At 38.7% G+C, this 22,781-nt stretch overlaps 1 protein-coding gene across 3 annotated transcripts in view; it reads right to left on the bottom strand.

The window, feature by feature from the left end:
- RIMS1 (regulating synaptic membrane exocytosis 1) overlaps window positions 1-22,781 on the bottom strand; it is a 342,317-nt gene that overhangs the window by 8,893 nt on the left and 310,643 nt on the right. For 2 of the 3 annotated variants that reach the window (XM_070733057.1, XM_070733055.1), the window contains 2 exons: window positions 13,816-14,051; window positions 1,287-1,428 (listed from right to left, as the gene is read on the bottom strand). In XM_070733057.1, the coding sequence (XP_070589158.1) occupies window positions 1,287-1,428; window positions 13,816-14,051 (378 nt within the window). The remainder of the gene's footprint in view (window positions 1-1,286; window positions 1,429-13,815; window positions 14,052-22,781) is intronic. The other variant, XM_070733056.1, reaches the window with a different exon arrangement.

The raw sequence follows: 22,781 nt of genomic DNA, 5'->3' as shown, positions 1-22,781 counted from the left end.
TCGCAAGCTCCTTAAAACCCACCTCTGTTGTCAGGCATGGGGGAATTGAAATTTCTCTTCCCCCTAGGCTTATAGAATTTATACATGGTATGCTTGTATGTATGAGTGGTTCTTTAAATTGGGGGTTTTTTAGATGGTTTTTAATATTAGATTTGTCTACATTGTCTTTTTATATTGTTGTTAGCCGCCCCCGAGTCTTCGGAGAGGGGCGGCATACAAATCTAATAAATAAATAAATGAATGAATGAATGAATGAATGAATGAATGAATGAATGAATAAATAAATAAACAAACAAACAAACAAACAAACAAACAAATAAATAAATACTTCAATTTCTTTTTCCTATCCATAATAACAATACATAAAAGAATCCCAAATTTGGTATCCTATCATGATAACATTAGCTCAATAACAGAGCTTGGCAACAGAGTCTTCGGAGAGGGGGCGGCATACAAATCTAAGTACAGTAATAAAATAATAAATAATAAACATGTTTAGGATCAAGGGCCTTATTAAATAAGTGTGGGTTTGGATTAATACAGCCAATTGATTGAAGAACAATCTTATCTTATTTTCAGAAATGACCAGATTTTTATTTAAGTATACTTGTCACAATGTGCATTTACCAAAGTGGAGGAAAAGGTAACATTCAGATTGAATAACAGATTCCATCTTGAGAATTAGATTGAAGAGGCTGCTTTTCTGCATCCGTAGGAGTTCAAGTTTTGATAAATGTCTGGCTAAAAGGAAACTGAAAACCTCAGCAGAACATCCCAATATTTAAAATAGAATTATAGCATTTGAAATTACTCGGTCCACCCTTGAGGCCTCTATTAAAAGCGGTCACATATTAAAACAGCAATTTAGGCTAAAGTTTCCCCATGGGATCTTCCAATCCTACGCAGCAAGTCTTGCCAGAGCATAACCAGGGATATTTTATCTTAGAGAGTCAGCAGAATCCCCAAGAGAATCTCCAAAATACTTTTTCTTTACTACTGGGCAACCACAATTCCCACTCAATTCATCTGCAATGAGACAGCAGGGTTTTTAGGTCAATCTTGTCCCAATTTATCTTCCTCTGCTGTCCTATATAGGCACTATTGCTCTAAATGTGTATATCCTTCCTTTCCCCCTTCTTTAAAAGATTGCCTCCCTGCCTGGTTGCCACAATTGATCTCTCCCCTGTTGCAACACTATGGACACCCTAACCTTCCAACTTGGCCATAAATCACCTGCTCATCTGACACATATAACGGGGGTCTGGTTTTCACAGGCTTCAACTCACTTTCCCTCTGAGCTGTAACTGTTGATACTACCATCTGTTGACTCCCGACTGGGCTGCCGGACCATGCGGCTCCTCATTTCTGCTGCCATTCCTGTCTCTGTGCTTCTCTGTATCGTGCTTTTCAGCTTCTTGTTGCCAGTCTCTGCCATGGACAAAAAAAAGAGAAAGTAGTAGAAACTGTAATAGGAAGACATGGGGAGATTGGAAAAGGTTATAAAATTGTTGTAGTTATGTATGTTGTTCACTGTGGATTAAAAATGAGAGAATATCAAACTAAATAATAAGCAACAAAACGGTGTTATCTTATTCTTAGCACGCATACTGGCTTGTAGATTACACATTTCAGCTGATTTGTTACTTTATCTACTCACTATTTTGCTAATAAACAACTCGTTATATTTTTTCAACATGCAGCTGTTTCGATCTTTTTAATATGTAGCATTTACCATCTATAGCCGTGATGGTGAATCTCTGGCACGCGAGGCCATATCTGAGGGCATGTGAGGCATTGCCCTATGTCAGCTCCAGTGCGTATGTGCAATCTGGCCAGCTGATTTTTGGCGTTCCAGAGGACGCGGGGAGGCCATTTTCACCCTCCCCAGGCTTCAGGAAAGCCTTTGTGGATGGTGAAAAATGGACACAACAGGCCTACCAGAAGTTTGCAAATGAACGTCTGGTTGGGCCATTGGACCTATTTTTCGCCATCCACAGGTTCCAGAGACTTTCCTGAAGCCTGGGGAGGGCAAAAAACCTGGCCCAAATGGTCTACCAAAAGTCCAGAGGCTTCAGTGAGGTTTGCGCGCATGCATGAGAAGCAGGACGGCAGGAATTTTGCATGCATGCATGGGGAGAGCATTGCCTTATGGCTGTGGACACACACATGCGTGCTATCGCAGACACGCCCACCCTTTTGGCACCCAACCAAAAAAGATTAACCATCACTGATCTATAGCTACAATCCTACATTCACTTACCCCGGAGTGTAAGCTTAAGTCAAGTCCCTTTAAACAGAAGACACAGGGAAATGCAAAACAGCTAGTTTTTTTAAAAAGAAAGAAAAAAAATGCACCAATTTCTCTTTCATTTGCTGCACATTTATGAGCATATTTAGGATGCAATGCTGGTTTTGCCAGAGCCATGCTTATATTTTGTGAATCATTCAGCAACTTCACCCAACCTGATATTCTCTAGATATGTTGGATTGTGATGCCTATCTATCCACAAGTAGATCCTAGGCTGATGAAGATGACGTGGGGAATGTAATGTCTATTTCTGAGCAGGTCACGAAGAACAATGTCAACTGACATGGTGCAAAATCCACCACTTTTATACTTTCATGAGACTCTATTTTTCCTTCACAAGGTACGCCTTTATTGCTTTCAGGTTGCCCAATAGGGTGATTTTCTACAAAAATCCAGCAAAACTTCCATTCATAATACAGATATGGGATGTTCATTCTGACAGTCATTGTTTCAGACGTGTTAAGGTGAGAGAGACTGTATTGTAAACCAGACAACAATTTGTCTACAATTCAGTTCAATCCCACATTTGGCTTGTCGACTGCACTGTAATATATTGGTTATTTTCTACCTATGTAAAATAGGTTCACATCTCTTTTGTGATGGTTGCTAAGGGATTACTGGTATCTCAAGATGGAGGAAGGGTCAAAAGATTCCTTTGAAATAGCCTCTGTAAGCTTTTTGTGAATTCTGATGAACAGTTGCATCAGGCCACTAGGAAGTAAATGCTGAGCGATGAACAACATTTGGAGGTAGCTTATGGTCACTTGGAAATCATGCAAGTGGGCAAACATCTTCAAAATGCATGCAATTTAAATGAATTCCATCCTGTTAAAAAGAGGTTCATAAATAATAAACACAATTCATCACCCAATTATTTTGTTGACAGATATGTGAGAATTATTTCACAAAAACAATTGATAAAAGATCTTCCCATCTGAGCATGTCATTAACAATGGAAATACACAACCTTCCCTCTGTTGAATGGCAGGTGTTGCCTTTTATGTGTATCTTGTTTCAGCTGCAAGAATGTAATGCACAATTGTTTCATTTGACAACACCTCCATAGATAATGGTTAAATTTAAAAACACCAGTCTTTTCCACTAGTCATAATTGCAGAGGTTCACCTGCCCATTGCAATTCATAGTATTCTGTGATTCTGTAGATCTGCTATTAAGGTTTGAAAGTTAAGATACAGAACAAACTGTTCAGATGACACTGTCAAAACATGGACATTATGTTTTATTTTAGTACTTCTCAGTTTCATTGAAATTATGATCATGTAAAAGAAAATATACACTATTAAACATACCACCGTAAGAAACACAGACCTGGATAAATCAACATATTCCTGAACATCCATCACATTGTATATAAAAACAATAAGCATGGTGACACACATTCAAACCAGGTTTTGCCTCCAAGAACTCTAAAGCATGTCTGTATTTACACACAAATAAAATAATTTCAAACATGACAGAAGAATTAAAAGGTTAAAACCTCTTCCTCTACCGAGCATAACTGATTTCTAGGCATCTTCAATATATGAGTTATACAAAATGAATAATTTGCTAGAAATGTCTGATCATAAATCTTTGAAACTGGAGAGTAAGTGAACTGCAATGATCAGATAAAGAAAAAGTTTTGTCAATAGTCTAGTAATGTTCAAGAAAGGTTGAATAATTCAACCAATTTGTTTTTTGAAATCCAAGTCTATGGGTACTTTATATCTGGGAGAGGCAGATATGTTGGGAGACATGGGGTAGGCTGCTCTCGGGGAATGAAAGCCCACTGTCTGAAAGCAGTCCCTTGTTCTGGCCTCATGAGCTGGTGACAAGCGAAATCCGGACCCTGGGCTCAGGCTGTTGCTACTTAATGTCAGGTCAGTTGTAAATAAAGCTCTCCTCATCTGGGAAATGATCCTGGATGAGGAGGCCGACCTGGTATGTGTGACTGAGACCTGGCTGGGCCCAGAGGGAGGACCCCAGCTGGGTTTCAGGTATGGCACCAGCCACGACCCCAGGGAAGCAGGGGAGGAGTATTTATTTATTTATTCATTCATTCATTCATTCATTCATTTATTAGATTTGTATGCCGCCCCTCTCCACACACTCGGGGTGGCATACATATTATAGCCAAGGAGACTTTTAGCCAACGCAGACTTGTTGCTCCTAAGATTGCGGGTTGTGAGTTGGACCTATGGGTTCAGGTGGACTTGTTGCTCACCTTCCTGCCTCCCAGCTGCGTGTCAACAGCCCTGCCTGCACTGCTCGAGGAGGTAGCCGGGCTGGCAGTGGAGTTCCCCGGACTTATCATCTTGGGGGATTTTAATCTGCCGTCGCCTGGTGAATCCTCTGGGTTAGTGCAGGAGTTTATGGCCACCATGGCAGTCATGGACCTGACCCAAGTAGTTCAGGGTTCAACACACGAGGGAGAGCACACTCCCGACATGATATTTCTCTCGGAGCAGCTGAGCAATGGTCTGAGACTAAGGGGCTTTTGCTCTTGTTATGGTCACACCATTTTCTGCTACGGCTTGACTTCAACGCTCCCATCCTTCCCTGCAGGGAGGCAGAACCATTTAGGTGGTTCCGCCCCAGATGCCTGATGGACCCAGAGGGCTTTCAGAGGGCGCTTGGGGTTTTACCAGATTCACTTGTACACAGTTCGGCACAGTCCCTCGCTGTGGCCTGGAACACGGCTGCGACAGAGGTTCTTGACTGGATTGTACCATTGCGACCTCTCTGTGGCACTTGCGACCTCTCTGTGGCACTAGACCCTGGAGAGCTCCTCAGTTTACCGAGGAGCTCCAGGTCTGGGAGGAGTTTGACCTGGTGACACCTGATGAAATGGACAAGGCCATTGGAGCTGTGAATTCCGCCACCTGATTCCTGGACCCTTGTCCCTCCTGGCTGGTTTCAGGCAGCAGGGAGGTTTTACGTAGCTGGATCCAGGAGATTGTCAATGCTTCTTTGAGGGGGGTCCTTTCTGTCTCCCTACAAGGAGGCACTTGCATGCTCTCTCCTCAAGAAGTCTTTCCTGGACCCAGCCGTACTTAATAACTACCGTCCAGTCTCCAACCTTCCCTTTATGGAGAAGGTTGTTGAGAAGGTGGTGTCGCTCCAATTGCAGCGGTCCTTGGAAGAAGCCGATTGCTGATGGATGATCTCTGGCGGGCCCAGGATAAGGGTTTATCCTTTATCCTGGTGCTGCTTGACCTCTCAGTGGCTTTCGATACCATCGGTCATGGTATCCTTCTGCACCAGCTGGAGGGATTGGGAGTGGGAGGCACCGTTCTGTGGTGATTCTCCTCCAACCTCTCTGGTCGGTCACAGTCAGTGTTAGTGGGGGGTCAGAGATCGACCCCTAGGTTTCTCCCTTGTGGAGTTCCTCAGGGGTCGGTCCTTTCCCCACTGCTATTTAATATCTACACGAAACCATTGGGTGAGATCATCCAAGGACATGGGGTGAGTTGTCATCAGTACACTGATGACACCCAGTTGTACATCTCCACCCCATGTCCACTTGGCGAAGTAGTGGAAGTAATGTGCCAGTGCCTGGAGGCTGTTAGTGTCTAGATGGGTGCCAACAGGTTCAAACTCAACCCTGACAAGATGGAGTGGCTGTGGGTTTTGCCTCCCAAGGACAATCCCATCTGTCCATCCATTACCCTGAGGGGGGAATCATTGACCCCTTCAGAGAGCGTCCACAACTTGGGCATCCTCCTTGATCCATAGCTGACTTTATAACACCATCTTTCAGCTGTTGCGAGGGGGGCGTTTGCCCAGGTTCGCCAGGTTGCGGCCCTATCTGGACAGGGAGTCCCTGCTCACAGTCACTCATGCCTTTATCACCTCGAGGTTCGACTACTGCAAAACTCTGTACATGGAGCTACCTCTGAAGAGTGTTCGGAAACTACAGATAGTGCAAAATGCAGCCGCGTGAGCGGTCATGGGTCTTCCCAGATACACCTATGTTTCTACAACACTCCACGAACTGCATTGGCTGCCGATTGGTTTCCAGACACAATTCAAAGTGTTGGTGATGACCTATAAAGCCCTACATGGCATCATACCAGATTACTTACAGGACCGCCTTCTGCCGCAATCCCAGCGGCCGATTAGGTCCCACAGAGTTGGTCTTCTCCAGGTTCCATCGACTAGACAATGTCGTCTGGTGGGACCTAGGGGAAGAGCCTTCTCTGTGGTGGCCCCGGCCCTCTGGAACAAGCTCCCTCCAGAAATTTGCACTGCCCCCACCCTCCTGGCCTTCTGCAAAAGCCTTAAGACCTATCTATGTCGCCAGGCCTGGGGCAGTTAGAGCATGCCCCCCCTTCTTTCTGAAATGTTATGTGTGGATGTGATTGATTTAATTGACTGTTTTTTAAATATAAGGGGATTTTAGTTTAGAATTTTAATTATTACATTTGTACATATATTATTATTATATTGTATTTTGTGAGCGGCCCCGAGTCCTCGGAGAAGGGTGGCATACAAGTCTAAATAATAATAATAATAATAATAATAATAATAATAATAATAATAATAATAATAATAATAATAAAATAATATCTTTGCTTTTTGTTGATTAGAAGTAGCAATGCCACTGAGAAAGAGGCAATGTCTGATTTTCCTATTGCAAACTGACAGTTTGCTGGGATACTTGTACACTTTTGTTTACACAACACATTGATGTCATAATAGCCAGGACTATCTCATGGGTTATGTTCCCATGGCAATTTTATTTTTTATTTTTATTTTTATTTTTTGAGGAAGAGATATGTAGCTCACACGTTGGAGTCTTTATATCTCAATTACTAGATATAAGGTGAACATTTTAAACAGAAACCATTCTACTTGAATGTGTGGTACTCTTCAACACATGTAACTTGAAAAGGTTAAAATTGTACAGAAATTCAACAAATTGTACAAAAAAGTATTAGGAGTAAGAAAAATTAAACATTCCTATTTAAAACAAATTATTCTGATACATAATTTCAAAACAAATCTTCAGGTAAAGAGCTGCTTTGAGAAACAAACTGAACACTCTTGTCAATATGCCTAAGAGGTTGATTTATAAATATATTTTGGATATATAAATGATTATGGATACATACAAAAAGTAGTCAGAATTTTAAGATAGTATTGGTGAAAACACAATTGAAATATTGGAGGGAATAAAAGACTAGTTGCAAAAAATATACACTCATTAACTCTATAATTTTTCCACTGAAAACAGAAAAGTAGACAAACTTTATAATTCATTAATCTGATCATTTTGCATATAACATTTAAAACTTCCAACTGAAGAAGAAGGGAGAAAACCACTGCAATATTTAATACAAAGAGGTTAAAATGCAGAGGAATTAATGTCATAATAGCATACGTAAGTCCGTCAATCCATAAACTGTATCACTTCTCAAAAACCTTGGATGCAGTCTTGCATACATGGATAATTTCTATTTGTAACTGACAAAAGGACACATTAACTATACAATTCAAGAATTATTCTCTTAGTTTCCTAATGTAAATGTAAGGAAAATTAAGCCATGTTTAATGCTTATCCAGTATCCATTTATCATATTTAGAAATATAACCTCAGCTTGCCATTCTTGTATCTGGGGAAAAATGAACTCCCCCAATCTATCACTCAAGGGCATCTCTCACGAAAGACGTATTTGTCACAGCCGCTAAACAAACCACTTTATATTTGAAAGGGAACAAAATCTCTCCTCCTTCTTCCACTTTCCCCTTCTAGTCCCTCTATTGGATTGTGAACTTCAAACTCTGGGAGGAAGGCCATAAAGAGGGATCAGTGAACTATACTGAAATTTGTATACTCTTATTTCATTATCTGTTTGAAAGATGCATTATAGCATAATTTCTCCTGAAATGACCTGCACTCAATCTCAGGAATGACTATTCTCATTCAACATATTGCTTCATGTCAAAAATAAGGTGGCAGATCAAGCAAAAGTGCAACTATTATGCTGCTATCCAAAGGGCATTCTTTCCATTACTGGAAGAGCAATTTACAATAGATAATAAAGCAAAGACATCCTTAGAAGGAAACAGCAGACTCCTTTAGTGTTTCTTTCTTTAAGAATCAGGACATCCAAGGACTGTTGAGATTATCATCTCTGAAACATTTTTTTTAATGTATCTCTGAAGTCCTTTAAAAAAAACATTCAATTTATCAGATCACAGCAATTTAAACAGCAAACAGTGAAAAGGAAAATATAATCTGCTACCATAATTTACTAATTACTAATTTTTTTTATCATTATTACTAATTTTCTAATTAGTAAATTAGTCTAATTTACTAATTATTTTACTAACTCAATGACATCATTACTTTAAAATAGTTTATTTAATATTAACTGTGAGAGGGATCTTGGAGACCTAGTGGACAATCACTTAAATATGAGCCAGCAGTGTGTAGCAGCTACCAAAAAAGCCAATGCAGTCATAGGCTCCATTAACAGAGGGTAGAATCAAGATCATGTGAAGTGTTAGTACCACTTTATAATGCCTTTGGGTAAGGCCACGTATGGAATATTGCATTCAGTTTTGGTCACTACAATGTAAAAAAAAAGATGCTGAAATTCTAGAAAGAGTACAGAGAAGAGCAACAAAGATGATTAGGGGACTGGAGGCTAAAACATATAAAGAAGGGTTGCTGGAATTGGGTATTAAGGGATCGCGGCATTAGAAAGGTTGAGAACCACTGTTTTAAGAAGACAAACATTTGTCTGAAATGGTGTAGGGTTTTCTGCAGCAGGGTATTGGATAAGAAGACCTCCAAGATTCAATTCTTTTCTGTTCTGTTCTAGTCTTTTCTAAACTGATATACACTTGACAGGAAGCATGTAGTATATATATCATACAGTATCTATGATATACATATCATACAGTTCCAAAAACCTTTACTATCAGTTCACCTGAGCGCTCATGCACAGAATGTGTATGTCTTGTTTTTAAATAAGAGGTTTTTAGATATTTTTAAATATTAGATTTGTTATTGTACATTGTTTTTATTATTGCTGTGAGCTGCCCTGAGTCTACGGAGAGGGGCGGCATACAAATCTAAATAATAATAATAATAATAATAATAATAATAATAATAATAATAATAATCGACATCGCAATCCCAGGGGACAGCAGAATTGAGGAGAAGCAGCTAGAGAAATTAGTGAAATACAAAGATCTAAAAATCGAGCTGCAACGACTCTGGCATAAGCCAGTGAAAGTGATCCCAGTGGTACTTGGCACGCTGGGCGCAGTGCCAAAGGATCTCAGGGGACATTTGAAAACCATCGGAATTGACAAAATCTCCATCTGTCAATTGCAAAAGGCCGCTTTACTGGGATCAGCATACATAATTCACCGCTACATCACGCAGTCCTAGGAGCTTGGGAAGCACCTGACTGGTGATGAAATACAAAATCCAGCATAGTGATCTTGTTTGCTGTGTTGTAATGACATAATAATAATAATGAAATAATAATAATAATAATAATAATAATAATAATAATAATAATAATAATCAGAAGCATCCTGGGCAGGTGAGCGGAGCCTCCTGCTACCAGCAATACCGGTTTTTAGAATCGGGCCGAACTGGGAGCAACCCACTCCCCGAGTCTTCGGAGAGGGGCGGCATACAAATCTAAATAAACTAAACTAAACTGATATCATTCATATATTTCTTAAGCAGAGGCAAAAATATTGTCTATATTAGTAAATTTTCAGTAGTAAATGTATCATAAACTTTAAAAAAAACTGAGTAGGTTTTTATACGCCCCTTCATAAATCAGCATACATGCTTACATTCACACAGATATAATCTGCCATTGGTTTATATTTTTGGTGTCAGTTTGCTCCTCTGAGAAACAAAAAAGGTCAGGAGGTCATGAGCAGGATAGCTTTATTAGCTGACTCAATCACACACTACAGTATTGACTTTTTTGGAAAGTAGCATACCAATGCCAAGAACCTGCTGCTCTGTCTCTTTACAACAAATGCCTGCTAGTAAGCATATGGCATGTCCTAATCTTTCAGCAGGCGTGCCCAATTCTTACATCCTGACCATTTCATCACTGTTTCTGCAGAGGTCATTTTCATTTTATTCAAGAAGATGCCCATTTCTGGAAGAATCATAAAAGGATAATACAACTAAGAAACTGAAAAGGAAAGATTCGTTGGACAGCATCCTGCAGCAGTCAATAGAAAATATAAGAGCACAACCCAGGAAAGGAGTTTTAAAAATATTGCTCCAGATTTCCATCTTCAGGACCCAAGGGGGTGATCATGATGTTGCCAATTCTCCAGTGCTGCTCTTGCTTTTTCAATCCCAACTAATTCCTGCTCTTTAGACTGACAAGCAGAGAGCAGTTGATGATAGCTGTTATATAAATAAATGAACACATGAAGCGATTCAAGGAAGAAGACCACAAATCACCTAAGGTGAAGTATTTAAAACATGGATTCATATCTCCTGCATTGTAATGAAAAGGGCTCTGAATCCTTAACAAATAGTTTTACTTATGTGCAAAATCCAATCCATACTAAGGAAAATTATAAATATGCTTGAGCCTAAGTTGAGATCAAATTCTTTCCATTAAGTACATCCGTATTGTTCCCTAATGTTTCTTTTGTAAAAAAAACCCCTATATCATATAAGTATAGGTAGCTCATATAAGTCATATAAATAGCTCATTGAATGTAAAATGGTTACAATTAATGATACCCAGTTAATTGAATATAAAAATTATATACAAATGTCTTCAAATTATATATATAGAATTTAAAATACAGAATGGAGTTGGTAATAGCTGCATTTTCTAGTTCCGAAGCTTTTGCATAAAATGCACATGCTTTGATCACATATCACACTTCTTCACTGCAGATTTCTTCGTCAGTTTATGAGCTAGACTTAGGACAAGGGAAATTAATGTAAACTCTTCCATGAGAACAGTCACTTTACATAAGGGGAAAAAAATTATTAAGTAATCTGAATGTAGAAGGCTATTAGTGAAGTGAAATGAGTAGAGAAATCAGAATAATGTGAACATCTATAACCATGAATACACCTGTTCATTTTTCCCAGATTATAATATAGCAATTTATATTTTCATAAAATATTCATTTGTCTTGAAACAAAAATCTCATACAAAATTGCATTAGCAATGGCTAATAACACTGTGCAGTGTATTCACAATTGTAACACAACTATTGGTATTATTACAGCTATTTAAAACATGATCCCATCCAGAGAAGTATGGCATTGTTCAGAATTGCCAGAAGAAGCCTCATATGCAATGAATAGCTATGTCATCCAGTAATAAGGGACTCAAAGAAGCTGCTTCACAAATCCTTATTTAATACAATATTCATTAATTCATTGAATCAGGCCAATCAGGTCCCCAGTTTCATTAAGATGAAAGGAATCGTAATAATTCCACTATACTAACTTTGTGTTTGGCAGTCAGCACATCAATTTAAAAAAGAAGACAAAGCTAAGAATTAATGTGAGGAAGGAAGAAAGGAAGGAAGGAAGGAAGGAAGGAAGGAAGGAAGGAAGGAAGGGAGAAAATTCTCTGAATACACTAAACTATATTGACTACACAAACAATGTATCCCTACCATACAAATCCAATAAATAAATAAATACATTCATTTATCACAGGAGTTATTTTATTCTGTTAATAGATTATATTAAATGTTGTCTGTTCACAGAAATTTAAGAACAAAACAAATTATAATGAGAGTAAAGTAAGGCCAGTTTCCAAGCTTAGCCAAACACATCACTGTTTACTATTTTCTAACAAATATATAAATGATCCAACCGCTTATCACAGCATTCTTTGCTACTGTTGCACTGTTTAATTAAGGAATGCAAAATGTGCACCAATACCAATTAAAATACACGATTAGTGAATATTTTATGTAAACCATGAATCCTTAAAGTAACCCAATCTCTTTTTAATAGACCACATTTTTATGACTAACATAATATTCATAATACTTATGCAACAATAAGTTTTATTACAATAGACTATATCCATAACTAAGACCAACTGTATATATTTATATACATATATGTACAGATAGGAATAGCAGGATGTCTTCCTTCTTCATGTAACACTTTAATAGAGAAAATGAATGTAGAAAATCAACACAACAGAGAAGCTCTCGTTTCAGATACAAGTCCGAAGCATTTTTATTTGGAAGAAATACCCACTGAAATAAATGAGATAATATACTTCATGTCTGATGGTCCCATTCTTCTAAGAAGTAAAATACGAAATTGATCTGTGAGAGATACTTTGCCCCTTTGGTAAATAGAAAAACGCATTTAATCATAGCTCTACTCAAAAGAATAAAAATGAGTAGCGTTAATTTTGCATACTATTTCTGATATGACCATTCAACAGAAATCTAGGTATCAGAAGAAATCATCTTTAGCTGCCACATTGACTGGGATTGAAATACAGTTTTAAGAAGTACTGCCCTTAAACAAACTAGGACCATTTGTTTAAAAATCTTGCATAGACAAATATTTCACATGACATGGAATATTATTAACTCCAGACACTTCCTGTAAAATAGACTGAACACATAATGTACACATGCATTTTTATCTGAATATTTAAAAACCAAACATATATAAACTACCCCGGGTTATTTAAGCAGCTAAATTCTATTCACCTTATTGATGCTAATGAAGTGGGAAAAGGGGCAATTAATTAATCAATCTTTTTTTTTTAAAAAAAGACAGGATAAAGTAAGACAATCCAATCAGAAATATTTGACATACCTGCACACTGTGATTATCTTGCCGATGAAATCACCTTCTATAAATGTGACTAAAACCTATATTTAAATCAATACTTTCTTTTTCCCTTTTCTTTCTTAAGCATCAGCTAAGGAGATCTATGCTTATCAGAATGAGAAATGGATTCATAGATTTGAAGAGAGCTGTGAACCTTAAAGGATTCTTCCATCTCTCTACAGTTCCTCTGTTCTTTCTTTAGGCTATAGAGATGAAGCTTTTATGATTTCTAAAGTACCTCAAAAAAAAATTAAAAGCATGTTACATCATGCTATATTATGTCAAATTCCAGTAAGGGTATGGCTAGCTGATGAGAGCATAATAAGCTCGAAATAGATCTACATTAGTCTCCCTTCCTTTTCACTTATCAGCAAAAAAATATGTTATTTATGAAAATAGTTTGTTGGCTATAAAATTAACTGGGGAATGAATGAATGAATGAATGAATGAATGAATGAATGAATGAATGAAAGAAAGAAAGAAAGAAAGAAAGAAAGAAAGAAAGATGTCCCTGAAGTCTACCTTTCAAGTCAATGTACATCACAATGGGCAAAGCAAAATTCCAGAATACATATTTCACAATATTTCATAGTTGACACTGCTGATTGTATCATAGGCTTACAAGAAAATAGCTTCTTCTCAGAAAGCTCTATGATCCTGCTACATTTATCTCACTCACCTGTTTGGCTAAGCTGGGATGTGCTCCTGCTTCTGCGAGATACCATGGCAACCACTTTGGCACTAAGGCTTGATCTTCTCTTCTTCCCACCTGTTCCAACTGTCCCAACTGCAGTATCTGATTGACTCCCATCATTCTGTTCCAGCTTATATACTTCTCCACTCACACTTGTGCTCTTTGTGATGATTCTCCCTGAAGTCCCCATCCTTCCGCCGTGCATTTTAGGAGTAAACGTACTATATTTTCAAAGTAAAAACATACATGTACATTTAAATTATGAATTTAAAACACATTAGTGTGTGTGTGTGATGTACAGTATATGTATATATATATATGAGGTCCCACTCGTCATCTTCAGGCTGGTGCTTTTGTCCTTGTGCTAGGGCAAACACAGCGAGACCTGAGCTGCCTTCCCTGTATAAATACTGGTGGGTGAGTGTGTAGTGCTGGCTCAGCATCTGCAAACTCTGTTGAAACTTCCTGGTGAGTCAGTGGGGTAACACCTGGGGTCATTGATGTAATTAATGTATGCTGATTAGGTGATTAGATGATTAGTTTATATCATAATCATCACCATGTCAATCCTTCAACTAAATGTGATTCCACCAACCAATCAAATCATTAAAACATAGCCACCCAATCTATTTGCTACATTCAAACCAAATCTCCACCCCCACCACTATTTATAAGGAACAAATGGCAGTTGCAAACAAACTATATCTACAGCAGCACAAAGCTTACAACTTCAGCCTGATGATGGTGAATGTGATTTCACCGAAACGTTGCATAGATATGCAAAATATTACAAGGGGCAAAACCCGAACTCAGAACAATCTACATATATATATATGTGTGTGTGTGTGTGTGTGTGTGTGTATAATAAAATTGGTTTAACTTTTCTTGTTCAAATCTTGATAAGAATACATTCAAACTTCTTTGATAATTTCAAATACCAGTTCTTAAAAGTGATGTCCCCCCTTCCCTAATCAACTAATTAAAGCAATCTCATTGTTTTCATGACCATTTTTAAATGTCATTATAGTTTTATAACCCATCTGTAGTGCAAAAGGCCATGAGTTTTCCTAATGAGAAATAACTTTCAAAGTGAAATAAACTTGCCATCTATAGAGATCTCTTGTTTGAAACAAAATTTCAAGGGGATATGATGTGCAATCTAAATAAAGTTCTTTGATAAAGTTATACAGTCATACCTCGTCTTACGAACCTAATTGGTTCCAGGGGGAGGTTCGTAAGACAAAAGGTTCGTAAGACGAAACATTGTTTCCCATAGGAAACAATGTAAAGTCAATTAATCCGTGCAACCAAAAAAAACCCCCGCAAAAAAAACGGCGTTCGGTGACTGCTGGGAAGCCGCGCTGCTATTTTAAAAGGTGACAGCTGGCCTGGGGGGCTTCCCAGCAACCTCCCGAACCCGGAAGTTCGGCAAAAGTTCGGGGTTCGGGAGGTTGCTGGGAAGCCCCCCAGGCCGGCTGTCACCTTTTAAAACAGCCGTGCGGCTTCCCAGCAGCTTCCCGAAGCCGAACGCCAAACCCGAACTTCCGCGTTCGGCATTCAGCGACTGCTGGGAAGCCGCGCGGCTGTTTTAAAAGGTCACAGCCGGGCTGGGGGGCTTCCCAGCACCCCCCCCCCGAATCCCGAACCTGGAAGTTCGGCAAAAGTTCGGGGTTCGGGGGGGTGCTGGGAAGCCCCCCAGCCCGGCTGCGACCTTTTAAAACAGCCGCGCGGCTTCCCAGCTGTCTCCCAAAGCCGAACGCCAAACCCGAACTTCCGCGTTCGGCGTTCGGAGACAGCTGGGAAGCCGCACGGCTGTTTTAAAAGGTGACAGCCGGGCTGGGGGGCTTCCCAGCAACCTCCCGAACCGAACCCGTGGTTCAGAAAAATTTTGCCTCTTCTTACGAACTTTTTTCGAGTTACAAACCGGCATTCGGGAGGCTGCTGGGAAGCCCCGCCACCTGGCTGTCACCTTTTAAAACAGCCGCGCGGCTTCCCAGCAGTCTCCGAACGCCGGTTCGTAACTCGAAAAAAGTTCGTAAGAAGAGGCAAAATTTTTCTGAACCCCGGGTTCATATCACGAGTTGTTCGTAAGACGAGGGGTTCGTATCTTGAGGTACCACTGTATTTGGGAAAATAAAAAAAAATACATTTCCAAGCTCTTTCCATTTGATAGGAATATAAACCTGAAAAGAACCTGAAAAAACTGATCAGTCACAAAAGTGTTATTTAAATGACAAAATTAGTATACAAATGTTGGAAAAGAGAGTTGAATCTTATTCCACTATGTGAAATTAAGGACATTTCCTTCGAGAATATTTTGTTTAATCCTATATACATAAATCTGAAATCTCTAAGGAACTGTTCCACATTGTCCAAAGGAAACTTTTTAACTATGTGAAATAAGGACAGTGAGCTTTTAGCATGAACATAAGAAGAGCCATGCTGGATCAGGCCAAAGCCCATCGAGTCCAGCATTCTGTGTCACACAGCGGCCCACCAATTGTCCATAGGGATCTTGAGCAGAAAGAGAAGGCAAACCCCACCCCTTTCCCTTGACCCCCAACAAGTGGTACTCAAGGGAATCCTGCCTGCCTTAACCAACATAGAGGCAGCACTTGGACATCCATTTCAATAACTATCTATATGCTTGGCATCCATGAATCTGTCTAATCCTGCCTTGAAGCTATCAAGGCTGACAGCTGTCACGACTTCTTCTGGAAGTAAATTCCATAAACCAACGACCCTCTGGGTGAAGATATATTTCCCTTGATTTGTCCTCACTTTCTTACCTATGAGCTTTAGGGAGTGCCCCCTTGTCCTAGTATTGTGTGATACAGAAAAGAATTTTCTCTATCCACCTTTTCTATCCCGTATATGATTTTATACACTTCGATCAAGTCACCCCTTAAACGCCGTTTTTTCAAGGCTGAAGAGACCAAGGCGTTGTAACCTGGTATCAAAAGGGAGATGCTCCATTTCCTTTATCATTCTTTATCATGACATTTGAAGCTATTCGTATACTAAATATATCTGTACATACGTATTCAGAATTAGAGCCTATTAAATTAATGGAACTTCCATCTGAGGGTTAAACTAGAAAAAAGTGAAACTAAAAAATATCTGAGAAAAAATATTTATTCATCTGAAAATGATACACCTATTCACATCTCTATCTATCTATCTATCTATCTATCTATCTATCTATCTATCTATCTATCTGAGATATAATGATATATATAAAACACAAGTAATAGCTGAACAGCAATGTTCTCAAAGACAGAAGAGTACAATCTGTTAGCAGAACATAGACACTTTTATATCCCATTAGACAATTAACCACCAGTTGGATCATCCTTTAACAGGTACATTTCCTTACCAAAACAGAGAAACAGAACTATGGTTGGGCAAAAATTAGTGAGAACGGGAGCAACTTCTAATGTCCTGCCAGTTTCAATATTGATATTATTTGTAGGATACAGCTCACCTGTCTGGAATCCGCACTGCATATCGGACATTAATACAATTGAGAGAGTCCAGAAATATTTCACAATTCACAAATATTTCATATTCCACCACACTTGAAAATTTGGGCTTAGACAACTTAGAACTACATTGCCTCTGAGACCTCTAAAGCATGCCAACAGACTGGTACTGACTGATCCAGTTCGGTGACGAACAGGGAGGAACCAATTGTTAGGTTTTTTCCCATTGGAAAAAACATTCTGCAGCCCAGCGGTGGGTTCCTCTCGGTTCTGACTGGTTTGGAACTGGTAGCGGGAATTTCCCCCCGCTTGCCAAACCGGGAGCAATGGCCAGCTGGCCACGCCCATGAATCCGCAGAGGAGGAAGCAAACCAGCAGCGAGGTGAGTTAGAACCCACCCCTGCTGCAGCCAAACCTCTTTATTTATTTATTTTATTTATCTATTAGATTTGTATGCCGCCCCTCTCTGTAGACTTCTTTGCTGATTATCAATCAGTCAGTGATTATTGCATGTATTGCAAATGCACACATGTTGTGAATCTTTAACTTGGGTAAAGAAAGGATTTATTACACAGAAACAGAAATCATGACTAGCAATGAAGTAAGAAGCAAAAGATGAAAATAAAATTCTTTGGTTTTATACAAGATAATAAAGGACTATTGTTTGAGCAATTCTGATATGATCTTTTTTTTTTTTTTGGCCAATGAATTTTAACCATTATTTTGGTAAGGTGTGGATTTTTCTATCAAAGCTACCTTACTTTATATAAGAATTTCATATTCCAGTACAGAAAGCCCAAAGATGGAAAGAGTAGATTGGTTTTATAATAGCAGCCACAACATTATCATCACTACCATCACCATAAAACAAGTCAATTCTCTTCCTGAGCCTCAAAAGCAGGACACCAAATCTCAAACACGATAAATCTAATTTTTGCTGTGAAACAAATTAAGTTACAATATTAGCTATGCTTATTATTGAGCCACTATTGTTTTCAATTTTCTATTCTCAAATGCTCCCTACATTGTAATGACATCAAAGACTGATCTCTCTTGACATCTACTCCCTTGAAAATCTGATATCAGTGGAGTTGCACAGCTACAGTTCTTGGTGGTTTGCATTTAAAAATACATAATTGTGAAGATATAATCTTAGTATTTATTCTTAACCATAATCAACTCTTATCAGAATAAAACTATATAAGTAAGGAACAACATGAACTAAATACTCAGCTCTGGGGAAATGTAGAATTATTATTCATTACATGCATTTGTTCCTGAAATAAATAGTGAAGCTCTTTGCTAGTAATTATAAATGAATACCAGATCAAAAGTTAAACTTGGGAAAGTAATTTTTTTCCTGTTAATTGAGAGCTATATTGATTTGACTGAGCCTATGTGAATGAAGTGGAAGTTTTACTACACTGCAATCCAGAAAACCTTATAACCCTGTATGGCTACTGGGCAGTGCCCACCACCCCCTAAGCCTGCTTAGTCTGCAGGACAATTAACTTTTGAAAACAGAAATTTTAAAAACATATTTCACAGGAATATCTCAAAAAGGAGGAAGCCCTTGTGTCCTTTATAAAACTAAATTAGCATTCTATTTTAGGATTAAGTAAGATTGCTGAATAACTGCCTCAAGTTCTGAAGAGTACTTCAAAATGTTTATGTGAAAAAGCAGAAACAACTACAAAATATCAAATCTTCAAGATTCATTTCCAATTTTTTAAGGAACCCCAAAGCAAATTTAAATCTTTCTGGTGGATTTAAATTATTCATGAAATCATGTCTTCCTCATCAGAAGACATAACAGGATTAGGAATCCCATCAACATTAAGAGAAAAATAAAACCTAACTAAAAAAACTAATGAGATCCTATCAAAAACTGCTCTGTTCAAACAATCAATATTGCATTTTGATGGCACACACAAGTTAAACTTCCCTGTAATCTCCATTGTTTTATTTCAATGATATGATATAACTGAATAGAAATTTAAAAGGCATATTTTACTTATTGTTGGACTCAAATTGAGAAGCAAATTAAAATAATATACATCGGTTATTCTAACGTTCTTAAAATAATATTTTAATATGTAGATCAACTGCATGCATACATACATATAAGCATATAAGAACACCCCCCCTCATATTCACTTAAATATATAACAAATATCACATTGAATTTTAGTTTGACAAATAAATTTACACATTTAGTATCTTGCTTTGTAAAATGACTCACCTATTCACTCTATGAAAATACATCTTTTTTTTGAAATGAAGGCCAGTAGCACAATTCCTTCTGCACAAGTTATGAGTCACTATTTTTCAATCTTGTGAGTCTCTTAGCATGGAATCTTTGATAATTTCATTCACAGATAGATCGTCCCTATTTCATATAATTCTTCAATACAATAAGAAATTATTACTAGCTCATGGACTTCTTTTTAGACTATACATAGGTTTTTATTGTGGTTTGTTGACAAATTTCACCATTGCTAGTAAATATGCTTTCTGCTTTCTCTATTAAATCTCAGTTTCTGTGGATCGCTTTACAAGAAGGTGGCTCATGAATATTAACTTCAGAGCAAATAGTAGTCCTGGACCAAAGAGAAAGATAATCATCTCTATTTAATGAGGAGCATCATATTTCTAAAAATAAACTATCCTGTTATTCCAAGTGTCCCATATTTAAGTGTTACTTTAGAATGTTCTTTCAGTCAATCACAGAGAAAATTCTTACCTTGGGGAAAAATAGTATTTTTACAAACCAATTAATATTACAGTCCTATGCAAGTTTTCTGACAAACAAGTCCTGCTCAGTGAAACTTAATGATGAGTAAATATTTTTAAGAGTAGAATGGAAGCAAGAACTATTTAATTTTCAACCAAATAATGGCTTTCATTGCATTGATCAGAACTGTAGACATTTACAACTTTATTTCTGTCTGCAGCTCTAACAATTGAACTGTCTAGTAATAAAACTTCACTGCTGTCATATTTCTTTATGGGAGAATAATTTGAGATTCATGAAGTGGTAGGTTTCAAATATTTTTTTACTACCGGTTCTGTGGGCGTGGCTTGGTAGGCCTGTCTGAGGAAGGATACTGTAAAATCTCCATTCCCTCCCCACTCCAGGGGAAGGTTACTGCAAAATCCCCATTTCCTCCTGATCGGCTGGGAACCAGGAGCAGAGAATAGATGGGGGCAGGACCAGTCAGAGGTGGTATTTACCGTTTCTCTGAACTACTCAAAATTTCTGCTACTGGTTCTCCGAACTACTCAAAATTTCCACTGCTGGTTCTCCAGAGCTGGTTGGAACCTGTTGAAACCCACCTCTGGATTCACGCTATAACCAAGTTTTGAAGAGCACACAAACTGCTGAATATTTCAAATAGTTACTCAACGTGAAGAATAATGAACATGATAGTATACCAAATAATAGTGGACATATTTATTATGTGCCATAAACCTTTTGGCCCGGGGCACTTTCGTAAACGGCTGCCATAGCCAGTCATCAAAATCTTACTGGAGGATTTAGTAGAGTTATTCCCCTTTTAGCGTTCAAAATCTAAAATTTTATTTATTTACTTTTAACATGTATTTATTATTTTCATATATAACTCAAAGCGGCAAACATATCTAATACTCCTTTCTCCCATTTTCTCCACAACAACCACCCTGTGAGATGACTTGGGCTGAGAAAAAAAGGGGAAAGGGCATTTTTGCCATCTCCCAGCACCCAGGAGCTCTTTGCAGGCTTCTCAGATCCTCTGTAAATCCCATTTTCACAAAACAACATGCCCATTTTTTGCAAAAATGAGATGCAGGGGCAGGGCTTTGGGAGGCCAAAAAATGGCTGTATTCAGTGTATAAGATGCACTGACATTTCCACCCTCTGAAAAATACGGTAAATGAGGATGGAAGTCCAATGAAATATCCTCCAAAAGATGTGATCAGTATTAAGTTCTCAGACTTATGACAATGCCAAAAAAACCCCAAGCCGGCTGCAAGTTGAGCCTGATTGGTTAAGATGTGAGCAGCCAGAAAGCAGGAAATTGGGATGGCCTGATTGGTTGCCAGTTTGACAGTTCAATTATAAAAGGAGCTGTCAAATGCTGAGTTGCTGTTCTGTTCTCCTGCTATTTCCTGTGGTGCTAAAGTTAGAAATAAAGCGTTCCTGTTCAGAACTTTGTTTTGCCTCTGTTCCTGTCAGCTTGGGTGCCTCTGATTTAACACTGGTGATGAGGAAGGGAACTAGCTAGGGTGACGACAACTAGCTAGGCGCTCTCGCCCAAATCCATCCTTCTCAGGATGGCCACTTTTACCAGCTTTCTCTTCCTTAGAGCCTGCTACTGAAACATGGAATTACTACCTCACACGTTTTGAATGTGTTCTCCGCACCAATCACTTCACAAAGCTCTCCAGCACCAGGAAGTTAGACTATTTTCTCAGCTCTTGAGGCAGAGAAATGTTTGCCACACCAAGAGCTTTAACAGCTTCTCAGACAGTTTACATGGTGCCTTGGGAGATGCTCTGGGAGAAGTTTCATAACCACTATGCTCCAACATCATCCCACATCACATGACGGCATGCCCTTCACCATAGGTTCCAGAAAAAAGGTGAATCCATTAACGACTATATGGCTGCCCTTCACACAGCCTCTTTGATCTGTCAGTTTATAGACCCGAATGATCTCTTGCTGGATCAACTGGTCTCTGGAGTCAGGCTCCAATGTCAATTTTTGGCCCACCCTGAACTGCCTTAGATGAAGCCAGAGCTTCAGAACTATTCTGAACGATCAGTCTCTGAATCGCAGAGGTACGTTACTGCCAGCTCACTGTCCAGCAGAAGCCAAACTGTCCATCATGAGGACTCTGACCTTGAGGACCTTTCTGAAGAAGAGTAAGATGTCTTCCACCTGAAGGCTAAGAACAAAAAGTCTCCTATTGCAAAACCACCTCAGCCTTCCTGCCTTGGATGTGGGGGAAACCACAAAAGGGCTGATTGTAGGTTTCACTCTGCCACATGCCGTTGTTGTGGCAAGAAGGGTTACCTGTCCCAAGTCTGCAGGGCCATCTTGCCACCCATAGAAGCACCTTGATACCAAATCAATCAACAGAGAGCCTATTGAGGGAAGGAAGACTATTTCTCTGTCACAAGATTTAACAGTCCTCCATTCTGGACACAAACTGTTTCAACTCCTACCCTCAAAACGTCGCTACAGAGCACTGCACACCAAGACAACTAGACACAAGAACAGTTTTTTCCCGAACGCCATCACTCTACTAAACAAATAATTCCCTCAACACTGTCAGACTTTCTACTAAATCTGCACTTCTATTCTACTAGTTTTTCTCATAATTCCTATCACCCATTTCCTCCCATGTTGACTGCATGACTGTAACTTGTTGCTTATATCCTAAGATTTTTATTAATATTGCTTTTTCATTGCTTATTTGACCCCTA

Source organism: Erythrolamprus reginae, chromosome 1, assembly GCF_031021105.1.
Source record: "Erythrolamprus reginae isolate rEryReg1 chromosome 1, rEryReg1.hap1, whole genome shotgun sequence".
NCBI classification, from domain to species: Eukaryota; Metazoa; Chordata; class Lepidosauria; order Squamata; family Dipsadidae; genus Erythrolamprus; species Erythrolamprus reginae.
The sequence above is the reverse complement of the archived record's forward strand: the minus strand, read 5'-3'. Positions and strand labels throughout refer to the sequence as shown.